Source organism: Peromyscus maniculatus, chromosome 8 (assembly GCF_049852395.1).
Source record: "Peromyscus maniculatus bairdii isolate BWxNUB_F1_BW_parent chromosome 8, HU_Pman_BW_mat_3.1, whole genome shotgun sequence".
Lineage (NCBI taxonomy): Eukaryota > Metazoa > Chordata > Mammalia > Rodentia > Cricetidae > Peromyscus > Peromyscus maniculatus.
Window position 1 is genome coordinate 91064709 of NC_134859.1, and position 24396 is coordinate 91089104.

A 24396-nucleotide genomic window follows, 5' to 3' on the forward strand; every position below is an offset into this window, starting at 1 on the left:
AAGATACTATATAGACAAAAACTTGCTCTGCACCTCCCCATAAAATAAAAATGTTTTCCAAAATGGAAAAAAATACATTGTTCTAGTGAATATTGCATCTCAAAAATGGATATCTGCAAACAGTGCTATCGCTAAGTGACCGCACGATTGAAAAGAGCACCTTCAGAATGAACCGTGAAGGCACTGGCTGCCAAAGCCTGGCAACCTGAGTTTGATCCCTCAGACCTGCACAGGAAGAAGAGAACGGACTCCTGAAATTATCCTCGACCTCCATGCCCGTGAATACATCCAACCTAAAAACAAACTCCAAACTCTTGTGTGTATGTTTTAAAGCCAGGAACAGAACAGAACAGAATAGCTTCTAAGACAATCATCTACCTGGCAGCTTTCAGGGGGTTTTCTGAACACATTTATTAGCACTATGAAAAGTACAATGCATTTTGATTAATTTGCAGAAAAACAAGTAGACAGATGGAAATGTACTAGCTACATTTCAGGAAAACATTTCCATAAATGGTGATTAGTTTGATTAAAAAAAAAAAACACAGACTATCATAGTTTCAAAAGTGCAGCCAAATTCCCTTACTTTGATCTAGGCTTTGATTGCCACTAAAATGGAGTGTCAAAATAAGCTAAATTTAGGAACAGGCCTTTGAACAGATGTATTGAAAAACATTTAAGCAAGATCTTAAAGAACAGCCAGATGGTGGTAATGCCCTTCTTCAATCCAGCACTCGGAGGAAGAGGTAGAATCTCTGTGAGTTCAAGGCCAGCCTGGTCTAAAATTGAGTTCCAGGACAGCCAGAGCTATTACACAGAGAAACTCTGTCTTAAAACAAAACAAAACAAACAAACAAAAGATTTCAAAGAACAATGACTCACCATTTTATGGGTTACTAGTAAAGTAAAAATATGAGATTATACATTTGATCGTTAGCTTGCTTATTCTTTTCTATATGTTTCACTATGTATATAAAATCTTAGTACATCATCAGTGAATACATAATATAGACATAGTGGAGTTATATAAATACTTTTTACATGTGAGATTCGTGATCAAATGTTTGGAAATCACTGATTTCCCATGACATGAACAGAGTGAAGGTTACAAGTTCACCTTCCAAATGAAACAGCCTTTTGCTGTTTCAAGGTCACACCTTGACCAGCCGGCCGTCAAAAACACATCAAGCTATTTAAAGTTTTCTATCTTCCCACAGTCTCTTCACCTTCAAGCTTCTTCTTTTTATGATATTCCCCCTAAACTCGCATCCCTTGCTTGGCCAGTTCCTATACACTCCACAATTCCCAGAGAAGGCAATACTTATTCCAGGAGACCTCCTGGACAGCTGCCCCGCCATCTAAACTGATGAAAGGTAACTGGAAGTCCTGGAGATGTCTGCATGGTCTTCCTGCATGCCAGAATCACACATAGGGCAAGTCTTAAGAACACGTCTGTCCTTCCTGGTGACTGCTCCTGGGCCTGGCACACAGTGAATGCTTTTGAAACATTATAGATTAATACAAACCTGTTCCAACTTTATTTTAAACTGCCCAAAGAACAAGCACACACAGCACAAGGTCATTTAGGATATGACATAATCAGACTCAAATGACCTAACAGTTCAACGTTACACAGCTTGGGGCTAGGAAGATCGCTCGGGAGTTGGGGACAGGAGACCCGGGAGAAAACTGGTTAAGGCGTCTAGCCATATCTGGGAGTGAGTTTGCCTGAGAGCTGCTACCTCAATGGATAAAGAGGAAGAGCAACTGAAGATGAATCTTGACCTAGTCCTCCTGCTTTACATGTACACGCAGAACACACGTGCACACACAAACATGTGCACCTACACGCGTGCAAAAACATGCATATGCAAACGTGCACCACACAGACACAAACAAATGGAAAAACAGAAAACAATAAACAGAACCAAAATCACACAACTGATAAAGCCAACACAACACACACTTTACAAAACGTAACCTGTTTAACTGTGCGTGTCCTTTGGTAAGGAGTGGGGTGGGGATCGGCGGGGAGCATCTGGCTGGCCAATTCAAACAGAAGCTATGGCTGAATGGCCTCTCTATTAGAACCCAGAAGCATCTGTGTTTATGGTAAGCCAAGCAGGGGATCTCATTTTTAAACAAAGTGTAAGTCCTATAAAGAGTGGAGTTGTCTACTTACCATAGAAGTGCCAAGGGAAAATTCTACAATTTTTCTAACACTGGCTTTGCCTCTAGGAAACAATAATAAAAGCCAACCACTACAGACCTACAGCCTTTTAAACATGAAATCACAATCAGTGATGGGTAGTTTTATTAACTTGAGCTGTTTGCGTTACTGGAACACAAAACTGTTTAAGGATATAGTAATGTCTTCATTGTAACAACTTAAATTCCCAATTCACATTACCACTGTGGACCGCTTGCTATTTGAGAGCCGGGTGGCGGTGGTGCACACCTTTAATCCCAGCACTCGGGAGGCAGAGCCAGGTGGATCTCTGTGAGTTCGAGGCCAGCCTGGTCTACAGAGTGAGTTCCAGGAAAGGCACAAAGCTACACAGAGAAATCCTGGCTCGAAAAACCAAAGAGAGAGAGAGAGAGAGAGAGAGAGAGAGAGAGAGAGAGAGAGAGAGAGAGAGAGAGAGAGGCAATGTCAACAAACCAAAGGGAACCTTGGTGCAAGTAATTATGCCATTGGTTATTCCAGAAGCTTTAAACTGCAGAGAATTTGCTTCTCTTCAAAAAAAAAAAAAAGTGTGTGGAAGGGGACACTTAAGCAAGATTTCTCTGGACAGTGTTTAAGTTTGGGAATTTAAATAACACACTCTTGTGTAAAGGTTCCCTGAAGAAAATGGATTACTTGAGTGAACTTTTAAATCAAATAACAGTACAGCAAAATAGGCAGAGAAAAATACATATGAGGCAGCGAGTGGTAACACTCTCCTGTGATCTTAGCACTCAACAGCTGGAGACAGGAAGATCAGTTTAAGATAATCCTCAGCTATGTAGGGATTTAAAGTCCAGCCTGGGCTACACGAGACCCTATCCCGAAAGAAAGGAACTGAAAAGAAAAACTGTGGTAGCCGACTAGAAAGGGCTCATCACCAAACAGTCCCTCCTACCCTGACTAGAACCCTTAAAAACACACCGCCTTTCCGCTGGCACCTCAGGCCTTGGTTACATTTCTCTAGAGATGCGCATAGTCCCACTGGAAAGAGAAGAGCAAAATATAGAAACTTGCCCCAGGGCCAGGCCAGATGACAAGCCCCACTCAATTATTTCTCCTAGAGGATCATTTCTGAAAAACTAATGGTTTAGAATTGCACTTGCACTATGTGTGTGTGTGTTTGAGGGGTGAGGGGTGGGCTGCGCACATCTGTAATCCAAGCATTGGGGTAACTGAGGCAGGAAGAAGACAACCACAAGTTTCTCCCCGGACCGTTTCAATGTGAGACTGTCTCAGAGAAAGACAAAGGGAAACCTTCACTTGTCAACAAAGTGACCCCTGGACATACAACTGGTAACGTTAATGAAAACTTAGAATTCCATTTTGGAGCACCACTACCCACATTTCAAGTGCCACAAGTGCCTGATCACTAACACGGCAGATAGTTTCAAGGGATGTGATTGGTTCAGAGCAACACAGATGTCATCATAAATGCCCACCTGCAGGGCTACAGAACCTCCAATGCTATAAACTCCTACCATACTTTCTGCTTTAAAAAAAAAAAAAAGTGTGCTTGCTTTGGGGTTTTGTTCTGTTGTTGTTCTTGAGACAGCTTGTCCACATGCAGGCCATGGCACATGCAGACACCTCCCCACCCCCCAACCCCAGACATAAAGAAATGTAATTTGTTTTTTAAAAAATTCTCAAGATGTAGGGTAGTAGAAATGATGGGTGGGGGGTGGGAAGCATGGTGTGCCAGTTATTTTCAAAAGTCTCTTGGAATATCCTTGGCATTCCCTACCTCAGAGACTCTGCACATGAGTGGAACCTATTGACATCTATCAAGTCCTCAAGAGTCTTCTTTTTTTTAATTAAGGAATTTTTGTTCATTTTACACACCAACCACAGATCCCCCTCTCTTCCCTTCTCCTGCCCCTCCAGCCTCCCCCCTCCCCAACCCCCCCATTCCCTCCTCCAACAAGGTATGGCCTCCCATGGGTAGTCATCAGAGCCTGGTACATTCAGTAGAGGCAGGTCCAAGCCCCTCCCCCTGCATCAAGGCTGTGCGAGGTGTCCCACCATAGGTAGTGGGCTCCAAAAAGCCAGCTCATGCACCAGGGATGGGTCCTGATCCTACTGCCAGGGGCCCTTAAGCAGATCAAGCTACACAACTGTCTCCCTTGTGCAGAGGGCCTAGTCCAGTCCCATGGAGACTCCACAGCTGCTGGTCTAAAGTTCATGAGTTCCCACTAGTTTGGTTTGATTGTCTCTGTAGGTTTCCCCACCATGATCTTGAGATTCTTTTATAAATTTAAATTAAAAAACTTTCAATTTGGTCTTTCTGGGGAAACCCATGCCAGAAAACAGGAACATCAAAGGCTGACAACATCAAATATTGGCAGCAGTTTCATAAAGTTCATGTGGCTTAGGCAAATGTAACCCAGGTCTTTGGCCAAGAAACTGAAAACTTACGTCCACACAGACACTAAACATAAAGGTTCATAGCATCTGTATTCATGATAGACAAAACTGGAAACATCACAGAAGTCCTCCAAAAGATGAGTGGGTAAACAACTATGTCATAGCCCTAAAATGAAATACTACTAGCAATTAGAGAGAAATTAATCATTGGTATATGTTTACTGTTCTAAAGGCAGTGGGACCTGGGAGAATGGAGCCAGTCAGTGAGATGGATTAAAGCCTCATGCAATAGTTAACTTTATTCCAAGCATCAGACAATTTATACTCCAAGGGTCAAGAAAAATCACCTGAGTTACGTTCTCCTAAGTTCAAGCTGTATACAGTCACAAGGACAAGCTGTGCATGCACATGTGTAAACATTTACTAGAATAACAGCAGCAAGCAACAACGAGTAATCTGAAGTAAACCCACCCCCATCCACAACACCTGGGAGGAGCATGAAAACACATTCCAAGAACAATTCCATGTTTTGAAGAAACTGAGATCACAAGACTGTTTTCTTGGGATTTTTCTCACAAGCACTCAGAATTCTCCTCATACTACTTCATTCTTGGGCCGTGTTCTGACAGGTATATACATGGTGAACTTCAAAAATGTAATGTTGAGTAAAAGAAGCCAACTATGGAAATGCAATCATACGGTGTTTGTGCTTTGTGTCAGGCCTATTGCACTTAGTGCAATGTTTTCAAGGTCCAACCAGGTTGGAGCACTTATCATCTGTACTTCATTATTTTCTACAACTGAGCTATATCCCATCATACAGACAGACCACATTTGTTTATCATTTCATCTTCAATGAACATTCAGGTTGTTTCCATCTAGGAGTTTTAAGAATAATGCTGCTCTGAACATCCGGGCAGAAGAGTTATGTGGAATTTGAGGGGTTTTGTTTGTTTGTTTGTTGAGATAGGGCCTTGCTACACAGCCAACTGTGATCTCTACCTTGTGATTCTCCTGCCTCAGTTTTGGAGTGGCAAGATTACAGTGTGCACCTCCATGCCTGGCTCTACACCCAAGTTTACATATAAACATACATCTTCAATTTTCTCGTATGTGCTAACCAGATATCTCGTTTACAAAAGCTTTCTCCCATTCTGAAGGTTATCTTCACTTTCTTAATCATCTCCTTTGACATATGAAATTTTCAATTTTGATAAAATCCTATTTTTCCTGATTGCTTATGCTTTTGTATCACATTTTAAAAAACTATCGCAGGCCAGGCACTGGTGGCACACGCCTTTAGAGTAAGTTCCAGGACAGGCACCAAAACTACACAGAGAAACCCTGTCTCAAAAAAACAAAATAAATAAATAAATAAATAAATAAATAAATTGCTTAATCCAAAAGCATGCATTTTTAAAATCTACCCTTCCTTGGAAGAATCATAGTTAGGTCTTGGAACTGTTCAACTTAATACTTCTGATGCAAATACAGGGAACTGTTTCCTTATTTCCACTTCTAGATTGTCCATTGCCATCGTATAGAAACGCAGCTGGCCTCTGGATATTGCTCTTCTCCGGTACAGCTTTGCTGAACCTAGTTACTTGCTCTAATTCATTTTTTTTAGACAGATAAATTCTTTAGGACTGTCAACTATGGCTGGAGATGGTAGAGCACATACCCAGCATGCACCGAGTCTCTAGGTTCTCTCCCCAGTTCAACCCAAAACACCAAGAAAGGAAAACCACACCTTCACATAGTGGTGGTCACAGGTGCCTTTGTTCCTCTCCCTCCCTCGCCCGTTGGCCCCACCTACAACTGGCAATGGTGGTGAACAGAAGGGGCCAAAGGAGACCCTCGTCTCCGTCCTGATCCCCACGGGAAGCTTTTAACCTTTACCGTGAAGTATGGTGATGGCTGTGGAGTTTTTAGTTGGTCAGGTTTTGTTTTGTGAACCAAATTTTGACAGTGCCAACTCATAAGGATGCTCCGAGAATCTAACAAGAAAAGATCTGTGAAGGTGTTTTCAAAACTGCAAGATGCCAGGTTCATTTCTGGATTGTATTCCACAACACAGTGTTCCTACTCCAAACAAAGTTGACTTCAAAAGTTGCTAAAGAAATCAAAACAAATTGACCCCAATTCTTCAAAAACAAATGAAAATACAGCGATGCACCTAGAGACGTCACAAAGTCTGAGGTCTAGTGAGTACCATGTCTTCAAAACAGCAAAATACATCCACAGGCCTCGGGACAGTTACCTTAATTGTTGTATTGCTCTGAAGCTCTGTAATCACACACACACACACACACACACACACACACACACACACACACTTACAACATATTTTTAATACTGAGAGGTTTCTCACTTAACACAGCTTAATAACAAATATAAGCATAACATAATGCTAATGATTACATATTTTATAATTTAGAAATTACTTTTAAATACTTAAGTCCAAATGGCTGATTTTCATCAGTAAACAGGAATTACTAGCATACTTCTGTTCCTTAGATAGGATCTTTTGGGCAAGCTGGGAATACAGGTCAGCACTTGAGTGCTCACATAGCATACCAAAAAAAAAAAAAAAAGAAAGGAAAGGGGGAAAGGTTGGCATCCAGCATGGCACCGCCCATGGCCACATAGAAAAGCCCCCCCTTTTCGCTAGTCTTTTGTCTCTACACTCTAGCACCTCCTCTGGATTCTGAGGCCACATACACTTAGGGCAAAACTGCATATAAATGGCCAGGATGAGGAGCTGGCATACAGTGAGGGGCAGGAGGCCCAGCTGATGTGAGGAAAGGGCAGCTGTTTTGCTGGGAGGACAGTGCTAGAAGATAGCGGCCCTGTGGGTGGCTAGTAATATCCTCTTTCTTTTTTTCTTTTCTTTTTTTTTTTTTTTTTTTTTTTTTTTTGGTTTTTCGAGACAGGGTTTCTCTGTGTAGCTTTGTGACTTTCCTGGATCTCGCTCTGTAGACCAGGCTGGCCTCGAACTCATAGAGATCCCCCTGGCTCTGCCTCCCAAGTGCTGGGATTAAAGGCATGCGCCACCACCGCCCGGCCAATATCCTCTTTCTTAAACTGGGTGTTGATTACCTTGGGTGTGTTTATTGTGTAAATGTGGAACCAATGCCAGGCGGTGGTGATGCACACCTTTAATCCCAGCACTCAGGATGCAGAGGCAGGTAGATCTCTGTGAGTTTGAGGCCAGCCTGGTCTACAGAGTGAGCTCCAGGACAGACAGGGATACCCAGAGAAACCTTGTCTCGAAAAAAAAAAAGAAAAAAAAATACAATGTCCGTGTTTCTGTGTGCATATTTTGGGATGTTACAGGTGTTTCCAAGGGGCTGGACTGGGTTGTCTTCATTCCTTCCCGCAGTGGGTTAGGACTTCAGCTGCTCCACATCCTGCACTTGGGATCCTGGTGCTTCATCTACTTCCTGGTGAGAGTGCAGCACTGCCTCCCTGAGCTTCAGTTCCTGTTTCTCTGATGATGAAGGAGGTCAAGCACTCAGCAAATGTTACGGACACACTCTTTCTGCAATGCCTGTTTGAACCTTTTGTCTGTTTTTCTACTGGCTTTCTGTTGTTTCTTTTTATGATTAGTCGGCAGGGTTTTGTTTTGGTTTGTTTTGGTGGTTTGTTCCTTTGTTTCTGTATTTTGTATTCTACGTACAAGTTCTACCCAATACATGTGCTTTAAGTATGTTCTCACACTCTGCAGCCTGTCTGCCTTCTCTCACGTGGTGTATGCTATGGAAGGACTTCGGTCATCTCCCACCCACACACATTTATATTCTACTGAGGTGCACAGCTGCCCCAATGGCTACTCTGGAGACAGGCTTCTAGCCTTCTAAGAAAAGATATCTCTCTCCCTACAATGTGGGCACACAGCTAGAAGGCTGTATCAAGTCCAGATAGAGAGCACTTACAAGCCTATCATGCTGGCACCCTGATTTTGAACTTCCAGCCCCCTGAACCAGAAGAAAATATGTTTCTGTAGTGGAGGTTTTCTCCAGTCCCACCCAGGCCCGCAGCCGCTCAGATCCAAATAAACACAGAGGCTTATATTAATTACAGACTGTATGGCCTAATGGCTCAGGCTTCTTGCTAGCTAGATCTTACATCTTAAATTAACCCATTTCTATAAATCTATACCTTGCCACATGGCTCGTGGCTTGTGGCTTACCGGTATCTTTACCCCTTGCTTCTCATGGCAGCGGCTGGCAGTGTCTCCTGACTCAGCCTTCCTGTTCCCAGAATTCTCTTCTGGCTACTGGCCAATCAGCATCTTATTTATTAACCAATCAGAGCAACACATTCACAGCATACAGAGTGATATCCACAGCATGTTTCTGTTGTTTAAGCCACTCCATATGTAGGATTTTGTTATGCCAGCCTGAGCGAAGTACAACAATGCCTTCTGATAAGTAGTCTTCAATTTAATGGAGTCTGTTTTTACTCCTTTATAGCAACTTCTGGCTTCATTCTATTTAAAAAAATCTGCTGCTGGGTGGTGGTGGTGGTGGTACATGCCTTTGGGAAGCTGAGGCAGGCAGATCTCTGAGTTGGAGGCCAGCCTGGTCTACAGAGTAGTTCCACAACAGCCAGGCCTACACAAAGGAAAGAGAGAGAGAGAGCGAGCGAGCGTGCCAGCCTGCTGGTCTCTAGCTTTTCAGTCACTTTCTGGTCTCACTTCTAGGTTACTTACCTGCTCAATAGAGAGCTCTGTACCTTGAGTGTCCTTGAGTGTGCTGCTCAGTATTTAACCCTTATAAGACTGTTAATTTAAGCCTTCCAAATCAGAGTCATGCAGAAGGACTTTTTGTGCTGTCAGATCCAGCAGCCATTAGTCATATGTAGAGCTTGAAATGTGGCCAATTCAACCGACAAACTGGATATTTTTAATAAACCTACCACCCCATAATGGGGCTAAAACCCCATGGCCTAGTGCATGCAAGCACTCGACCACCGAGCAACAGTACCTGGTCTTGTTTTAAATGTTCAGACAGAGTCTTAACTCACTCTGCAGGCCAGGTGGGCCTTGAAGTACAATTGCAACCTTCCTGCCTCAGCCTTCCAAGTAGCTAGGATTATAGGCCTACACTACCAGGCCTGGAGAGAAACTGGACTTTTAATTGGCTTTTATCAGTTTACATGACTGTTCTGTTTTGTTTCTTCATCAGTTAGTAAGAAAGGCCTGAAACCCCCGCCATCACCATTTCTGTCGGAAGCAGCTGGATCAGAGGCGGCTCCACCCTGTGGCCACCTGGAATAGTCAGGATGGAGTCTCTGATGGACCACTATTCAGGTAAAGCCAGGAGTCTTCCTTTGCAGCAGAAAATAACTTCGAGACAAGACAGTATGAAGTGGAGCTGGAGTTGATTAGGAAAGGTATTAGCACACACCTAAGCGTGGGAGAGTGGTAGAGGAACTGAAGAAAAGGACTACACACCCCAGTTCTGGCGTGGGCTTCTCCAGAGAAAGTGCTGGGGTTCTTTGTAACAGCCATACGTGCAATTTGGGGCATCTGAAATTACACCTCAAAGGGTTGCTAAGAAACCTTTTCACGTTTTTTTCTCCCTTCAGTAAGTGAAATCATGGAGTCATTCCTAAGGCGCACTGAGGGGGACTGAAGCTGATAAGGTAAAACCACAGATCACAAAGGTTATAAAAAGGAATTCAGACACTTAAAAAAAACCTGTAAAGGAAGTTTATAGTCTTGTTTGGGAGATTCTTGGAAAATTTCAGGTTTATACATGGGAAAGAAATAAGACCATCCTTGAAAGCCATGCATGCTTAGGCCTTAAGCAAGGGTCCTGCAATTGTAGCATTATCTGTAATATCACTATACGAAAGGCTTTGCCTCTGTGTAGGCCTTCACTGAAAATTGTATTAATTGTGCTGGAATTCTTGACTCTCTGCCGGTAAGAGATGACAACAGATTCTGAGGTGAGGAGGCTCCCTTCCTGTCCTGTGCCCCCTTGGTTTTCCCTGTCCCCCATCCTGCTCAGCTCCATCACTTTACACTTTGTATATGGAGGCAATGATCAGGTTCACACACACTTAGAACTGTCTTCTCTTTATGGATAACTGAACTCAATGGTGCCTGACCTGACTCCTTTCTTCATTTTTAAAGTTCACACTGTCTGATGTCTATTGTGATACTTTACCTCTTTTTTGTTTAGAAATTATCTCATCAGACTTTTTTTAAAAAAAATCTTTTTGCTTTCTACCTGTATCTATAGTGACTATCCTAAAAATGAAGGCTTGGAGCTAGGCATAGGGGGTGAATGCCTTTCATCCTAGCATTGGGAGATAGTGGCAGGCTGATCTCTGTGAGTTCAAAGTCAGCCTATTCTACATAAGCAAGTTTGAGGCCAATCAGGGTTATACAGTGAAATCCATCTTAGATAGATAGATGGATGGATGGATGGATGGATGGATGGATGGATAGATAAATAGATAGATAGATAGATAGATAGATAGATAGATAGATAGATAGATAGATAGACAAATGAATAAATAAAAGCAAATAGTTTCTGGGCTTGGGAGTTGCTACCATACACTCTTTAAAAATCTAAAATGACACTCTTTTTCTGAATGAAGCATTTAGTCTTAGCAGGATTTGTTCTGTTTATTTGGTTTTGGGTGTGCCAGTGTTATTGGACACAGAATCTTGCTACATAGCCTAGACTAGCCTCGAATTCCCAATCCTCCTGCCTCAGGCCCCAAGTGCTGGGATTACAGGAGTGTACCACCACACCTGCCGCAGATTCTATTTTTTTTCTCTCTATCATTTTGATTCCTCTTAATTGCACTTTTCTGTTTATTTTTCACTTTCTTAAATGTTTAAAATTCAATTTCCCATTATTATTATTCGTATTTTTATTATTTCAGTAGTTACCCTGGAAATATGAATATACATATTCATGAATACGACAAAACTCATGAACGACTTGGGGTCGAAGCCTACCCGTACCCCACTGAGGTGCAACTGCCGTCCTACAGTCAGTTCCAGTGGTTAAAACTCCCACAAGACACCGCTGATTTATTGCGGGTACTATTACTGCCCTTGCTCTTGTTTGGAAACAGGGTCTTGCTGTGTAGCCCAGCCTGGCCTCAGCTCACAGGAGCCCTTCTGCCCCAGTGTCGAGGGGAAGAGCCTCCACATCCGGCCACTTCAGACAGGTCAATTCTCCAGGCATTCTCTCTTCAAACACAACCTTTGCCTCCTCCTCCTCCTCCTCCTCCTCCTCCTCCTCCTCCTCCTCCTCCTCCTCCTCCTCCTCCTCTTCCTCCACCACCACCACCAGGAGCCTGACTGGAGGAGACCTCCTTTCCTGTCTTTCCTGCTCTCCTCAACCCTTTCACTGCTTTCCACTTCCCTGGTACTGAATTCCAAATAATTATTTTCGAATTTTTATTTTCTGGCCAGAAGTAGTTAGCCAATGTAAAATTAACTCATTGGTATTTTCATAGACTTTCTGTCTAATTTTGCTTCGTTTAGGCTTTTTTTTTTTTTGTATTATTAGTCTTTTGCTTGTATATTTTGGCTTCTGTTTTTGTGGAGGTTTTGTTTTGTTTTGTTTGGTATGTTTTTTGGGCTTTTTTTGCTTTTAAGAGAGTGTGAAGTTGGGTGGGTGGGAAGGTGGGAAGGATATGGGAGGCGTTTGGAGATGGGGGAAGTGTGATCAGAATATACTGTATGAAAAACATTTTTTTCAAGCTGGGTAGTGGTAGCGAATACCTTTAGTTCCAGGACTAGGGAGGCAAAGGCAGGTGGATCTCTGTGTTCAAGGCCAGCCTGGTCTACAGAGTGAGTTCCAGAATAGCCAGTGCTATACAGAGAAACCTTGCCACTAAAAACCAAAAAAAAAATTTTTTTTTTCAATAAAAAAAAAATTTATTGCCTGGATGGTGCACGCCTTTAGACCCAGTACTTGGGAGGCAGAATCAGGAGGATCTCTGTGAGTTCGAGGCTAGCCTGGTCTACAGAGCAAGTTCCAGGACTGGCTCCAAAGCTACACAGAGATATCTTGTCTTGGGAAAACAAAAAACAACAACAAAAAAAATATTTTTCTAAATCTCTTCAAATCTATCATTTCATACTCTTGCTGGTTTGTTTTTTTTTTTTTTGCACCCCCCGCCCCCCGGAGCTGAGGACTGAACCTAGGGTCTTGCACTTGCTCTACCACTGAGCTAAATCCCCAACCCCTCTTGCTGTTCATTCTTAAAGTCTTATTTCTATGAGCATATTAAATGCATATATTTACTATGTGTCTGGTAATTTCAATATCTGAAGCCTTTGGAAATTCCAACTCCTTTTTTGTTTTTTTGTTTTTTGTTTTTTTTTTTTGTTTGTTTGTTTGTTATTTTGGGACAGGGTCTCACTGTGTAACCTGGGCTGGTTTGGAACTCACTCTGTAGAGCAGACTGGGCTTGCACTCACAGAGATCCGCCTGCCTCTGCCTCGCAGTGCTGGGACTATAGGCGTGCACTTATCCACTTATGAAGGAAAGGTGTGTGCACCTCAGCTTGAGTGTGGAGATCAGAGGAGAATCGTGCATGGCTCGTTCAGCTCTCTTCTCCCACCATGTGGGTCCCAGGGATCGAACTCAGATCATTAGCCTTGGCGGCCATCGCCCTAACCACTGAGCCATCTCACCAGCTCTCTAACCCTCTTCTTTATTGCTTCTGCTGACTTCCAGTTGCTGAGTCTTGTTTGTGTCATTTATGACTCTGTGTCTCTATTTTTTTCAAAACTTCATTTTAAGGAATTTCCTGAGTCCTGGGGTTATGCTTGCTGCTGCTGGGATATCCGAGGCATGTGGGGACACTGCCACTCACTACTGTGCCACTTTACACCTAATTACTGGCTTAAGGGTTTCACACCAACCGGGCAGTGTGAAATCAGAATTCAACTTCAAGGTGATCCAGTGAATAAAAATATTCAAGAGTTTTTTTGTTTGTTTGTTTTTGTTTTAGTTGTTGTTTTTGTGACCCTACCCAGCACCAAAGTGAAACAGAAAACTTTCCTTTTCCATCCCTGGGTGGAACAAGTTTATTCCTAGCTGACATTTATTATGAGGTGTATCCCCTGGAGGGGCCATCTTTACTAGGGGGAGTCTACCAAAACCACCAATGTTTATCTCCTGTTCTCTGAGCTCTAGAGGCAAAAGTGGAAACAACCCCCTCCAGGTAAAAGCGCTTGGCTGACATTTTCCACTTGCACATAGGTTTTGGCCTGATTATTCTTTAAGCTCTGGCCAGCTACCTCTCTGGATTCAATTATTTTTAAGACTTATTTTTACTTTTATTGTTATTTTTGTGTATGTGTGCACACACATGTACAGGAGCCGGCAGAGGCCAGAAGAGGACATGGGATTCTCTGGAACTGAGAGAAACGGGTGCTTGTGAGCCACTTGATATGGGTGCTGGCAACTAAACCAGGTCCTCTGGAAGAGCAGCAAGTGCTCCGTCCGAACCGCTAAGCCATCTCTCCAGCTCTGAAGTCAGTTTTTTATTTTTTATTTTTTTTAAGACAGGATTTCTTTGTAGCTTTGTGCCTTTCCTGGATCTCACTCTGTAGACCAGGCTGGCCTCGAACTCACAGAGATCTACCTGCCTCTGACTCCCAAGTGCTGGGATTAAAGGCATGCACCACCAACCACCACCCAGCAGTTTTTTAATATTTTATCTAGCATTCTAAAATTTTTATGTAGGAAGATCGATGAGAGGACCTAATTCACTATATCGTTAAAAAAAATAGCACAACTTCTCTGCTATTTGAAAAATTGGGTGCAGGCAGGGGTCCTAAAGAGGAGAAAAGACAACTTGAAGCATGAACATCAAGGTTGAATATATAGTTTAAAAAAATAGAAAACCTTCCACAATCCCCAGGGAACCACACTGGAGAAGAGAGACACAAAGTCAACAGTTCTCAGCCCCACCATGCAGCACAATCAGCTGGAGACTGCTGAAGGAGACTGCCGAGTTCCAGACTCAGTGCATCTGTCAGCCTGGAGCAAGCCTGAGTTGTCCTAACAAGTTCTCAGGTGACGCTGCTCTGCAGAAACACTGTGACAGTGCTTGTACCAGGGACACAAAAACATCACGAGAAATACAATGCTAAGGGCCTAGAGAGATGGCTCAGTGGTTAAGAGCAATGGCCATTCTTCCAGAGGACCTGGGTTCAATTCCCAGCACCCACCTGGCAGTACACACTGTCTATAACTCCAGTTCCAGGGGGTCTGATCCCCTCTCCTGGCCTCCTCAGGCACACATGTAGTGCACAGAAAAACACGCAAACAAAACATAGACACATAAAATAATGAATGAATTAAAAAAAAAAAAAGACTGACATACATACAAACTAATAGAGACTATGGCAGCCTGAACAGGGCCTGCACAGGTTCAAGCCAGACAGGGTCCCAACACTGAGTCAGGGAAGTGAACACAGGCTCCCATCCCTAACCAGACACTATCTCCAACTGACACCTACCTGCAAAGGAAAAATTAGGTTTTCTCCAATGGCATCTCAATGGGTATATTAATCGTACTTACGGGTAGACACTATGTGATAGGAGATGACCAGCACAAAATGAACTCAATGGTATTTTTATAGACTTTTTTTGTTTCATATGGTTCTATTTGGGCATCTTTTGTCTTAACTGTCCTAAAAGCTTGTATATTATGGTTTCTGATTTTGTGTTTTTATGAGTTTTGAGTGGTTGTGTGTGTGTGTGTGTGTGTGTGTGTGTGTGTGTATGTGTGTGTACACGCGCGCGTGCATGCGCGCACATACATTTACTGTTCTTTTTCTTTTTTTTTTAATTCTGGTTTGTTTCATTTGTTTGACTGTTTTCTAAAGGAAGAGAGAGAAAGGGTATGAAGCTGCTCGGTAGGAAGGATCTGGAAGGAACTGGAGGAGGGGAAACCAGGATCAGAATACATTGCATGGGAAAAATTATTTTCAAATATCAATTATATGTGTATGTATCTGTAACATAGACCAGTTCCCTTTCTTCTTTTTACAGAAGAACACAAGCAATACTGAGGCTTCACTGTGTATACAGAGGCCTCAGTAATACTCAGTATACTGAATCATTTAATTCAGCAAACACAGATTAAGCTTATATTGTCGTTTAATTCACTGTAAATTGATTGGAAGGCTAAATATTTAAAAAATTCAATTTATCTACAGGTAGAGAAAAAACTATTTTAGAGTCAAGCAGTTGTCTACGTTTAGTTCTATGTTATGAATGGTTTGGATAACTCAAGAAACAACAGCATTACTTAGGATAACCCGACAGCTCAGTAGAGATGATAACATTAAGACTGAACTGTGCCTCAAAGGTGCTGGCTTGCTCAGCCATCACTTAGTGAGTGCTATACATCCATTCCAGGCTGGTTCTAAACAAGGGGAATTAAATCTGCTCTTCTCTCACAAAATGTTATCAGAGTCATTCCTTAGGAGAACATGTTCTAGAAGCTAAGGCTAATTTAAAAAAAGAAAGAAAGAGAGAGAGAGAGAGAGAGAGAGAGAGAGAGAGAGAGAGAGAGAGAGAGAGAGAGAGAAAGAGAAATCCCCAACAAAGAGGTTCTTTAGAAGACCCAGAACTTGTTGATAATATTGCCCTAGCTTGTTAAATCACATACGAACTTATATGTTCATAAGCTCTTAATACTAAAACCTCTTTACAACAAAAGTGAATCTCGGGCTGGAGAGATGGCTCAGAGGTTAAGAGCACTAACTGCTCTTCCAGAGGTCCTGAGTTCAATTCCCAGCAACCACATGGTGGTTCACAACCATCTCTAATGAGATCTGGCGCCCTCTTCTGGCCTGCAGTCATACATGCTGTGTACATAATAAATAAATAAATCTTTAAAAAAAAAACAACAACAACAAAAGTGAATCTCATCACTAAGTCTGTAAAACATTCTATTGGTCTAGTGATTTCAAAACTCACTATTATTTCTTACCCGAATGATTTTCCTATTCCCTCCTCTACTTCACTAGTGCAAATCCACTGACCCTCAGTAACTCATTCTGAATAAGGCAGAAGATGGAAATACCCCCATGATTCATAAAAAGCTGGTGCTACGTCACTTGGTTCAAATGTACAGCTTCAAGTTGTGATAAACTCTTATACCTTTTGCCTTAAAACCAAAAACCAAACAAATTTTTTAAAGAAAGGAGAAAATCGGTTTTAAAAGTTGTTTAGCTGAATTTTGAAAGATGGCTCCATGGGAAAAGGCAGAGTTCAATCCTCAAGACTCACACAGTGAAAGGAAAGGACAGACTCCCTCAGGTTGTCCTTTGACCTCCACACGAGTATGCAGTGACACATGTCCAACCACACACACACACACACACACACACACACACACACACACAAACAAGTAAATAAACGGGATTTCCAACTGCTGTAAAGGAGGAGAGGTGCACTCCCTGAGGCAGCAGGGGTAATAAGGAGACAATGGAGTACAGCCTCAGCCGCACACAGACGAAGGCACATCACCAACCAGTGGGGTAGGGGACGGCCTCGATAAACATCAGGACAGCTGTTCTCACAGACGGAAGGATAAAGTTAACTTCATAATTCACACCAAACACAAAAATAAGCTCCAGATGAATTAATCACCACAACAGGCAAAGCAAATAAAACTTTTAAAATAAGATCTTTATGATTTCAAAGCAGGGTAAGTAAGCTTTCTTGAAGATCACACAAAAGAACAACCCCCAAAAGATGGCAAACATAACAATAACCGTTAAATCTAAGACTTTGTAAACAACATGAAAAAATAATCATCTAGAAGCTATCCACAACCAGCAACTCAAATCTAAAGCAAATACTGCCCTCCTCAAAAGGGAAAAACTATATAAAGTAGAAAATATGAATAGCCCAACTAAAAAAATGAATAAAAGCTGTACAATGATAATGCATGGAAGAACTCTCCAGTGACTAACAGGAAAAATGCTTAACCTCGCTGTGGTAATCAGGGCAGAATGGAAACTACATTGATGAGATCGAGTTGCATTTCTTATATGAAGTTTGATGTCAGCAATACAGAGTATGAGTGTTTAGAGACCGCATTACAGGGCTGGGTGTAGCAGCACAAACCATTAGTCCCAGCATTCTGAGGCAGAGATAGCCAATCTCTGTGAGTAGGTCAGCCCATTCTACAAAGTGAACTCCCGGCCAGCATGAGCTACATAGGAAGACCCTGTCTCACACAAAAAAGAAAAACCAGCCGGGCGGTGGTGGCGCACGCCTTTAATCCCAGCACTCGGGAGGCAGAGCCAGGTGGATCTCTGTGAGTTCGAGGCCAGCCTGGACTACCAAGTGAGTCCCAGGAAAGACGCAAAGCTACACAGAGAAACCCTGTCTCGAAAAAACCAAAAAAAAAAAAAAAAAAAAAAAAGAAAAAAGAAAAAGAAAAACCAACCAGCTTTAACAGCAAGTGTTTGATGTACTCCAAATGCAGGCATTTCCAATGGGTTACTCTTCAGTCAATTAAAGATTTTTCTATAATAAAATAATATACCTTTAAATAGGTGAGATGGTCCAGCAAGTAAAGGTACCTGCTACCAAGCCTGACAACCTGAATTCAAGACCTGGGCCCCACGAGGTGGAAGGAGAAAACTGACTCCCACAAGTTGTCCTCTACACATGCGCTATGGCACAAATGTGCACACTCATAAATAAACAAATAGATGTAAAAAATAGTATACGTTCACCTTTACACCTTCAATACTTGAAAAGAGAATAAATCCATATATCAAATACTGCTTTAAGGAATTAAACTTTATTTTCTAAAATTTATTGCACTTGATGATTCTTTTTAAATCTCTACTAAACTGATGTACAAAAGCAAGTGTATAAAAAAGATAATAATGAGTAAATATCTAGCATTGCATATGCTTTCTTGAAGTGGAGACAAATAATAACACTAATACTTGATTTTTGAGTCAGGGTCTTATCCTATTGTAGCAGGCTTTCTCAGACCCCAGTCCCCAAATCATGACAGGGAGACTTATTAATTATGAATGCTTGGCCTTAGTTTAGGCTTGTTTCTTGCTCGCTCTTGTAACTTTATTTAACCTGTTTCTCTTCAACTAAGTTTTGCCTCAGGGCTTTTTAATCTTTCTTTCCTTCTGTATGTCCTACTTCATGTCTAGTTGGTGGCTGGTTGGCAGGCCCCGGGTGTCTCCCTCTTTTTCGCCCTCATTTTCTCCACTTCTCAAGCCTAGACTCCTCCTCCTTATTCTCTCTGCCCACTAGCCCCACCTATCCCTCTGCTGACTGGCTATTGGCCACTCAGCTTTTTATTAGACTAATTAGGTGCCTTAGGCAGGCAGAGCAACACATCTTTACATCGTTAAACAAATGCAGCATAAACAGATGTAACACATCTTTACAAAAGGTAATAGTCCACAACATAAACAAATGTAACATATCTTTACACAGTTAAAGTAATGTTCCACAACATCCTATAGTTCAGGCTGGCCTAGAACTCAGTACGTACACCAGACTGGCCTCAAACATACTGCGATCCTCCTGCCTCTGTCTCCCAAGTCCTGGGATTAAAGACATACACACCAGGTACAGCACACTAACACAGTTACAATGAGAAACAGATAAAGCTCTAAGATAGGAACACAGGTTTTCAAAGCTGTGTAACAAAGTATCCTGATTTACAGCGAGAGATCAGAACCAGCTTCCCAAGTGTTCTCTGAGTAGGAGGTAAATGGTTGGAGGCAGAACCTTCCGAAGAAAAGAAAGAGCCCAGCAAAGACCTTGTGGTGAGAGAAACTGCTATAGCTTCAGGGAATTGAAAGGCTTATATAACCTGAGCACAGACAGTAAAGGTGAGTGGAGAAAGAGGAGCAAACCCCCAAAGAGCCTCAGTGGTAAGCAGCCGATCTTCTCCGCAAAGATGGGACGTTGCTGAGGAGGGCTTTAAGCAGTAGAGGGCACGGGAAGAACAAGCAGGGTGGAGAATGGGAGTGGGGAGAATGCCAGAAGGCGGCTATGTGGAAACTTCCCGTAGTTATCCAGAGCAGAGAGAGAAAAGAGGGTGGAAATGAAGGTGCAGAATGGTGAGCTGACCAGGGAAAAGGATGCAGCCGACCAGGGAAAAGGATGCAGCTGACCAGGGAAAAGGATGCAGCTGACCAGGGAAAAGGATGCAGCCGACCAGGGAAAAGGATGAAGCGACAGCAGTGGATGGTTTTAGTAGTGAGCATGGCTAAAAGCAACAATACTCCCAAGGCTGCTACCTTTTCTGGGCCCCAATTAAATACCTTTAAAAATTATTTTTGTTATCCTTAGTGTGTGGGTAGGAAGTCAGGGATGAAATGTACAGAGGGTAGAGCCGGGGATGTGGCAGAGGTATAGAGAAGAGGGTTGGGGAGACAGCTGAGTGGATAAAACTCTTATCCTGCAAGTGTGAGGACCTGAGTTCAAATCCCCAGAACCACTGTAAAGCCAGATAATATGGCTCATGTCCACAATCCTGGGCAGATTCTCCCGAGGCCGGAAATCCAGCTAGCCTGGCATAAGCAAGGTGAACAACAAAAGAAACCCTGTCTGAAGGAGGGTGAATAGCAGAGACACTGGGTTCAGTGCTGTCCTTTGACCCAAACATATGACTATGCATGTGCGCGCGCGCGCGCGCGTGCGCGCGCGCGCGCGCACACACACACACACACACACACACACACACACACACACACACAATCATACTCACCAGGTTTCCACTGAAAGAGTGATGGTACCATTCAACGAAAGAAAAACAGAAAAGTACCATGTAGGTGAATCCTGGCTTTAGATTTGAACAAGACTTCAAGCTGTCTTGAATTTATTTATTTATTTATTTATTTATTTATTTATTTATTTATTTATTTATTTATTGAGACAGTATCTCCCTATGTAACCCAGTCTATCCTGGAACTCACTATGTGAACCAGGCTGGCCTCGAACTCAGAGATCCTCCTGCCTCTATCTCTGTGGGGATCAAAGGCACAGGCCCAGCCTTGTTCTTGAATTTAAATAGGCAGTTTCACGTATCAATTTGGAATTTAGAGGACAGTTCTGTGGGGGATGGGTGAAATCTTGAGAACCTCAGGCATATAGACAGTTATAGCTTTGGCTCAGAAGAGATTATGGGAGGAGATAAAACAGAGTATGGGAATTGAATGACAGGGGGGAGACAGGAGTCTGCAAGAGAAATGAGCCGAAACAGTAGCAAGGCATCATAGAAAACAGGGAAGAGTGTCTCCCATTGAGGATGCAAAGGTCAGGACCAGTGGTGGTGGTGCATGCCTTTAATCCCAGCACTAGGGAGGCAGAGGCAGGTGGGTCTCTGTGAATACGAGGCCAGCCTGGTCTAAAGAGCAAATTCCAGGTCAGCCAGAGCTGTTACACACACACACACACACACAGGAAGCAATAGTCAACAATGTCAGATGCTGCTGAGACATCAAGTATGACAAGGATTGAAAAATGTGTATTAATTTTAGGGGCCGGTTTCAGTCAGACTGTGGTGGGCCACGGAGGGAGCAGGTGGTAAATAAATGGGAGACAATAAGCACAGAAAAATCATCACAAGTTATTGCTGTGAAATAAAAGTGATGTGTGGGGGCAGAGGGAGGGTTTGTTTAAGACAAGAGAAGCTCCAATATGTTCCCAAACAACTGATGATTCAGAAGAGGGGCTCCTGAGGAGGCAAAAATAGACCCTGAGGTACATTTGGAAGGGCCAGCCTGAGATAAATGGGGGATTATAAGAAAAGGAAGAGAAAGAGATGGAGCTAGACTGATGACCTCTAAGGTCTCTTTGGAACTCTAGAATCTCATGACCTACAATTCTCTTTAGACAGGGCATTTTCATATGTGCATGCATGAATGTAAACCTATTCAAATATTCAGGGGTAAGTGAATCGGTCAAGCACCTCTTCAGTCTGTAATGACGCAGTTAATGTCCCCAGGTTTTTGACCAGTGTAATCTCTGGGCCGGATCCATCCATCAGAGCTCTTAGCTCTAATGCATACTGCAATAACAGCAGTGACCTGGTCCCATCTCCCCTCCCCAACCCCATCCTTACAAGCGTAAGGAAGAAGTAAAATGTAAACCCCTGACACTACAGCACTGCCTGCTGCATTCGAAGCGACTGTCAATTAGGAAAACAGAACGTGACACCCCGAATCCATCTGCACTTCGGGCTAAAGACACTGCAGTTTCACTCGACAGTTGACAGGTTTCTCCCCAGAGGGTGGTCTGAGGTTAACCCTAAAAGTCATTTGCAGCCCATTCCTCTTTTCAAAACGTCATTCATCTAGGACATCATTCATTTAAGAAGAACGAGAAACGGGTTCCCACACCCTCGCCCTGACTGCAGCAGACTACACCCCGCGGTTATCCAGCAGTGCCGCCTCAGAAACCCTCGGAGGGACGCGGAGGACACTCAGTGCTCGCCAGAGGGGGCTCGAGTGGTCACCACCCTCAGGATGCCTGGAGGACCAGGGAAACGAGCCCCAGGGGATGGCAAGGGAGGTGCGGGAGACCCGGGAGACCAGGAGACAACCCTCGGGGAGGACAGAGTTTCTGAGCAGAGCTAATCCCCTGCCGCAGCTGCCGCGTCTCGCCTCCAGCCCTACTCTGATCTCTCCTCTTTCAGTGCTCCCCGGGGCTCAGCCTCGCGTCCCCTCCGCGGAGCCCGCGTGGGCCTCGCAGCGGTCGCGAACCCCGCGATCCCGCCGCGAGCTGGGGCTGCCCGGCCGCCACTCACCCGGCCCGCCATCTTCGCGGACACGTCCGGTTCCGAGGCTGCAGCTCCGCACTCGGCTGAGCCCGCCCCTGCCGCGCGCGTGCCCGCCAGCAGCCCGCCCTCGCGCAGGCGCGCAGCCGCCGGGAGGCCGCGCCCGCGCCCGGCCGCGTCCCCGGCGCCCTTTCCCCAGCCCGTGCGCGCGCGCGCAGGCCGAGCGGCGCCATTTTGGCTGGAAGACAAGCTGGCATCATCCTCGCTGCCACCCTGTCTCCACGGAAGCCGGGGCCGTCGGCCACGTGGCCTTTAAGGGCCTTTTAGCTTTGTGCTTCCAGGCCTCTTAAAAGGGAATGCGCCGAGAAAACCCTGCGTGGGTACTGGCCTCTCCCCCAAGGAAGGGCCAGAGCCAGAAGCTGGTTCGGAATTCGGATTCTGTTCGAATCCAGGTTTTTCTTTTGCAGGAGCATTTGTTTTGAAAGTGAATCATAATTATATATTTGTTAGCTTTATGGCTCAGTAATTTCAGTTATAAGCACAATTTATATCTCTAGTAATCTTTTTCCCAGTATTGTTTCATTTTTAGAGTGTTTTGCAAATAAAGTTCAGTCTGTGTATGAGGGGTTATGTGTGTGCACGTATGTGTTTAGGCCAGAAGATACCAAGATGTCTTCTTCAATCACTTGTCCACCTTATTTTTTCAAGATAAGAACTCTCACCCACCACTTTAGGCTTGGGTGGCCAGCAATTCCCAGGGAATCCTCCTGTCTCTCCCTCCTCAGGACTGATGTTACAAATACCTGTTGCCATGCTCAGGATGCCAGGCGTCCTAACTGAGCTCTTCACTTGCTGAGAAAGCATCTTACTTAGCATTGCCTTCTCCCCAAACCCGAGTTCAGTCTTTTAACCTCCATGTTGCCTTCCTTCACGACATCTCTTCACTGGAATCTCAAAAAGGTCTAACTGGAGGCTGCAGGAAGAAAGATTCTGTATCAGATGCTTTAAATCCCCTTGTTAATATTTCTTTTCACATTTGCCTGAGACGATAAGGAATATTACAGCTTAGCTTTAATTTCTTATTGAAGAAAATGAAGATATAACCATATGGCCTCCCCACGGTAAGGCTGAGAAAGGTTTTACTGTAGATATCAGGGAGAACACAGCCAGAGGCATCTGAAGAGTCCAGACTGAACATGGCCAGCAGGGTAGGATGGGCTATGAGAGAGGGGTCGGGAGAGCAACGGAGGAAGAGAAGAGAGAGAGGAGGGGACCAGAAGAGAGAGAAGAACCAAGAGGCCAAGAATGGGGCCAAGAGAGAATGTAGCCAAAATGGCTGAGTTGTATGGGAATTTGAAGCTGGGGGAAGGGAAGGGAAGCCCAGCACTGGGTTTGAGAGGTTTAGGGTAGGGAGTGGAGTGAGAAATGCTGGGAGGAGCCACAGGTACTGAGTGGGACTTTTCCGGGTTTCTTTGGAACCTGCCGCTTATAATAATGGGGGGGGGGGGGGGGTATCCAATAGGAAAGAAAATAAGCGAAGAATTAAAGCTTAGCATTAATAGGGTTTCTGCCTCTTGCACCTCCATAACAAGTCTTTCTGCCGACGCAGTAAGTCAGATCAAGTCGATTGAAAAAGTACAACAGGTTTATTTGAGCAAAGCAACTCCCAGAGATGGAGACTGGAGAAGCCCCGCCCACAAACAAAGGCAGGAAGACTGCATAGGATGTAGGTGAGGCATGATGGCATGTCTGCCCCAAGCTGGGTTTGTGCCCAAGTATGGTCAAAAGCTGAGCACTTTAGGTGGGTTTTGGGGCAGCTGGCAACTTCAGGGGAGGAAACTGTTGTCGCTGACAAGAATTTGGAACTGGGCTTTTTGGTGCCTTCCCTTTATTTAGAGATTCTCTGAGTGGATGGGGTTTGGAGAGGTGGGAATGGGGTTCCTCATACCATGCAGGAGTGAGCTGAGTGGAACAAGCATGTTTAGCAACTTAAAATTAAGAACTGATAAAAATCAAGCCAGGTGTAGTGTGGACCACCT

The 24396-nt window shown here is 43.8% G+C and overlaps 1 protein-coding gene across 2 annotated transcripts in view; it reads right to left on the bottom strand.

Annotated features, from left to right (window-relative positions):
• Nucleotides 1-22510, bottom strand: part of Nsf (N-ethylmaleimide sensitive factor, vesicle fusing ATPase) — a 148260-nt gene extending 125750 nt beyond the window's left edge. The window contains exon 1 of one of the 2 annotated variants that reach the window (XM_076543500.1): nt 22388-22510. In XM_076543500.1, the coding sequence (XP_076399615.1) occupies nt 22388-22399 (12 nt within the window). In that variant the 5' untranslated portion in view covers nt 22400-22510. The remainder of the gene's footprint in view (nt 1-22387) is intronic. The other variant, XM_076543501.1, reaches the window with a different exon arrangement.
• Nucleotides 22511-24396: the final 1886 nt, after the last annotated feature.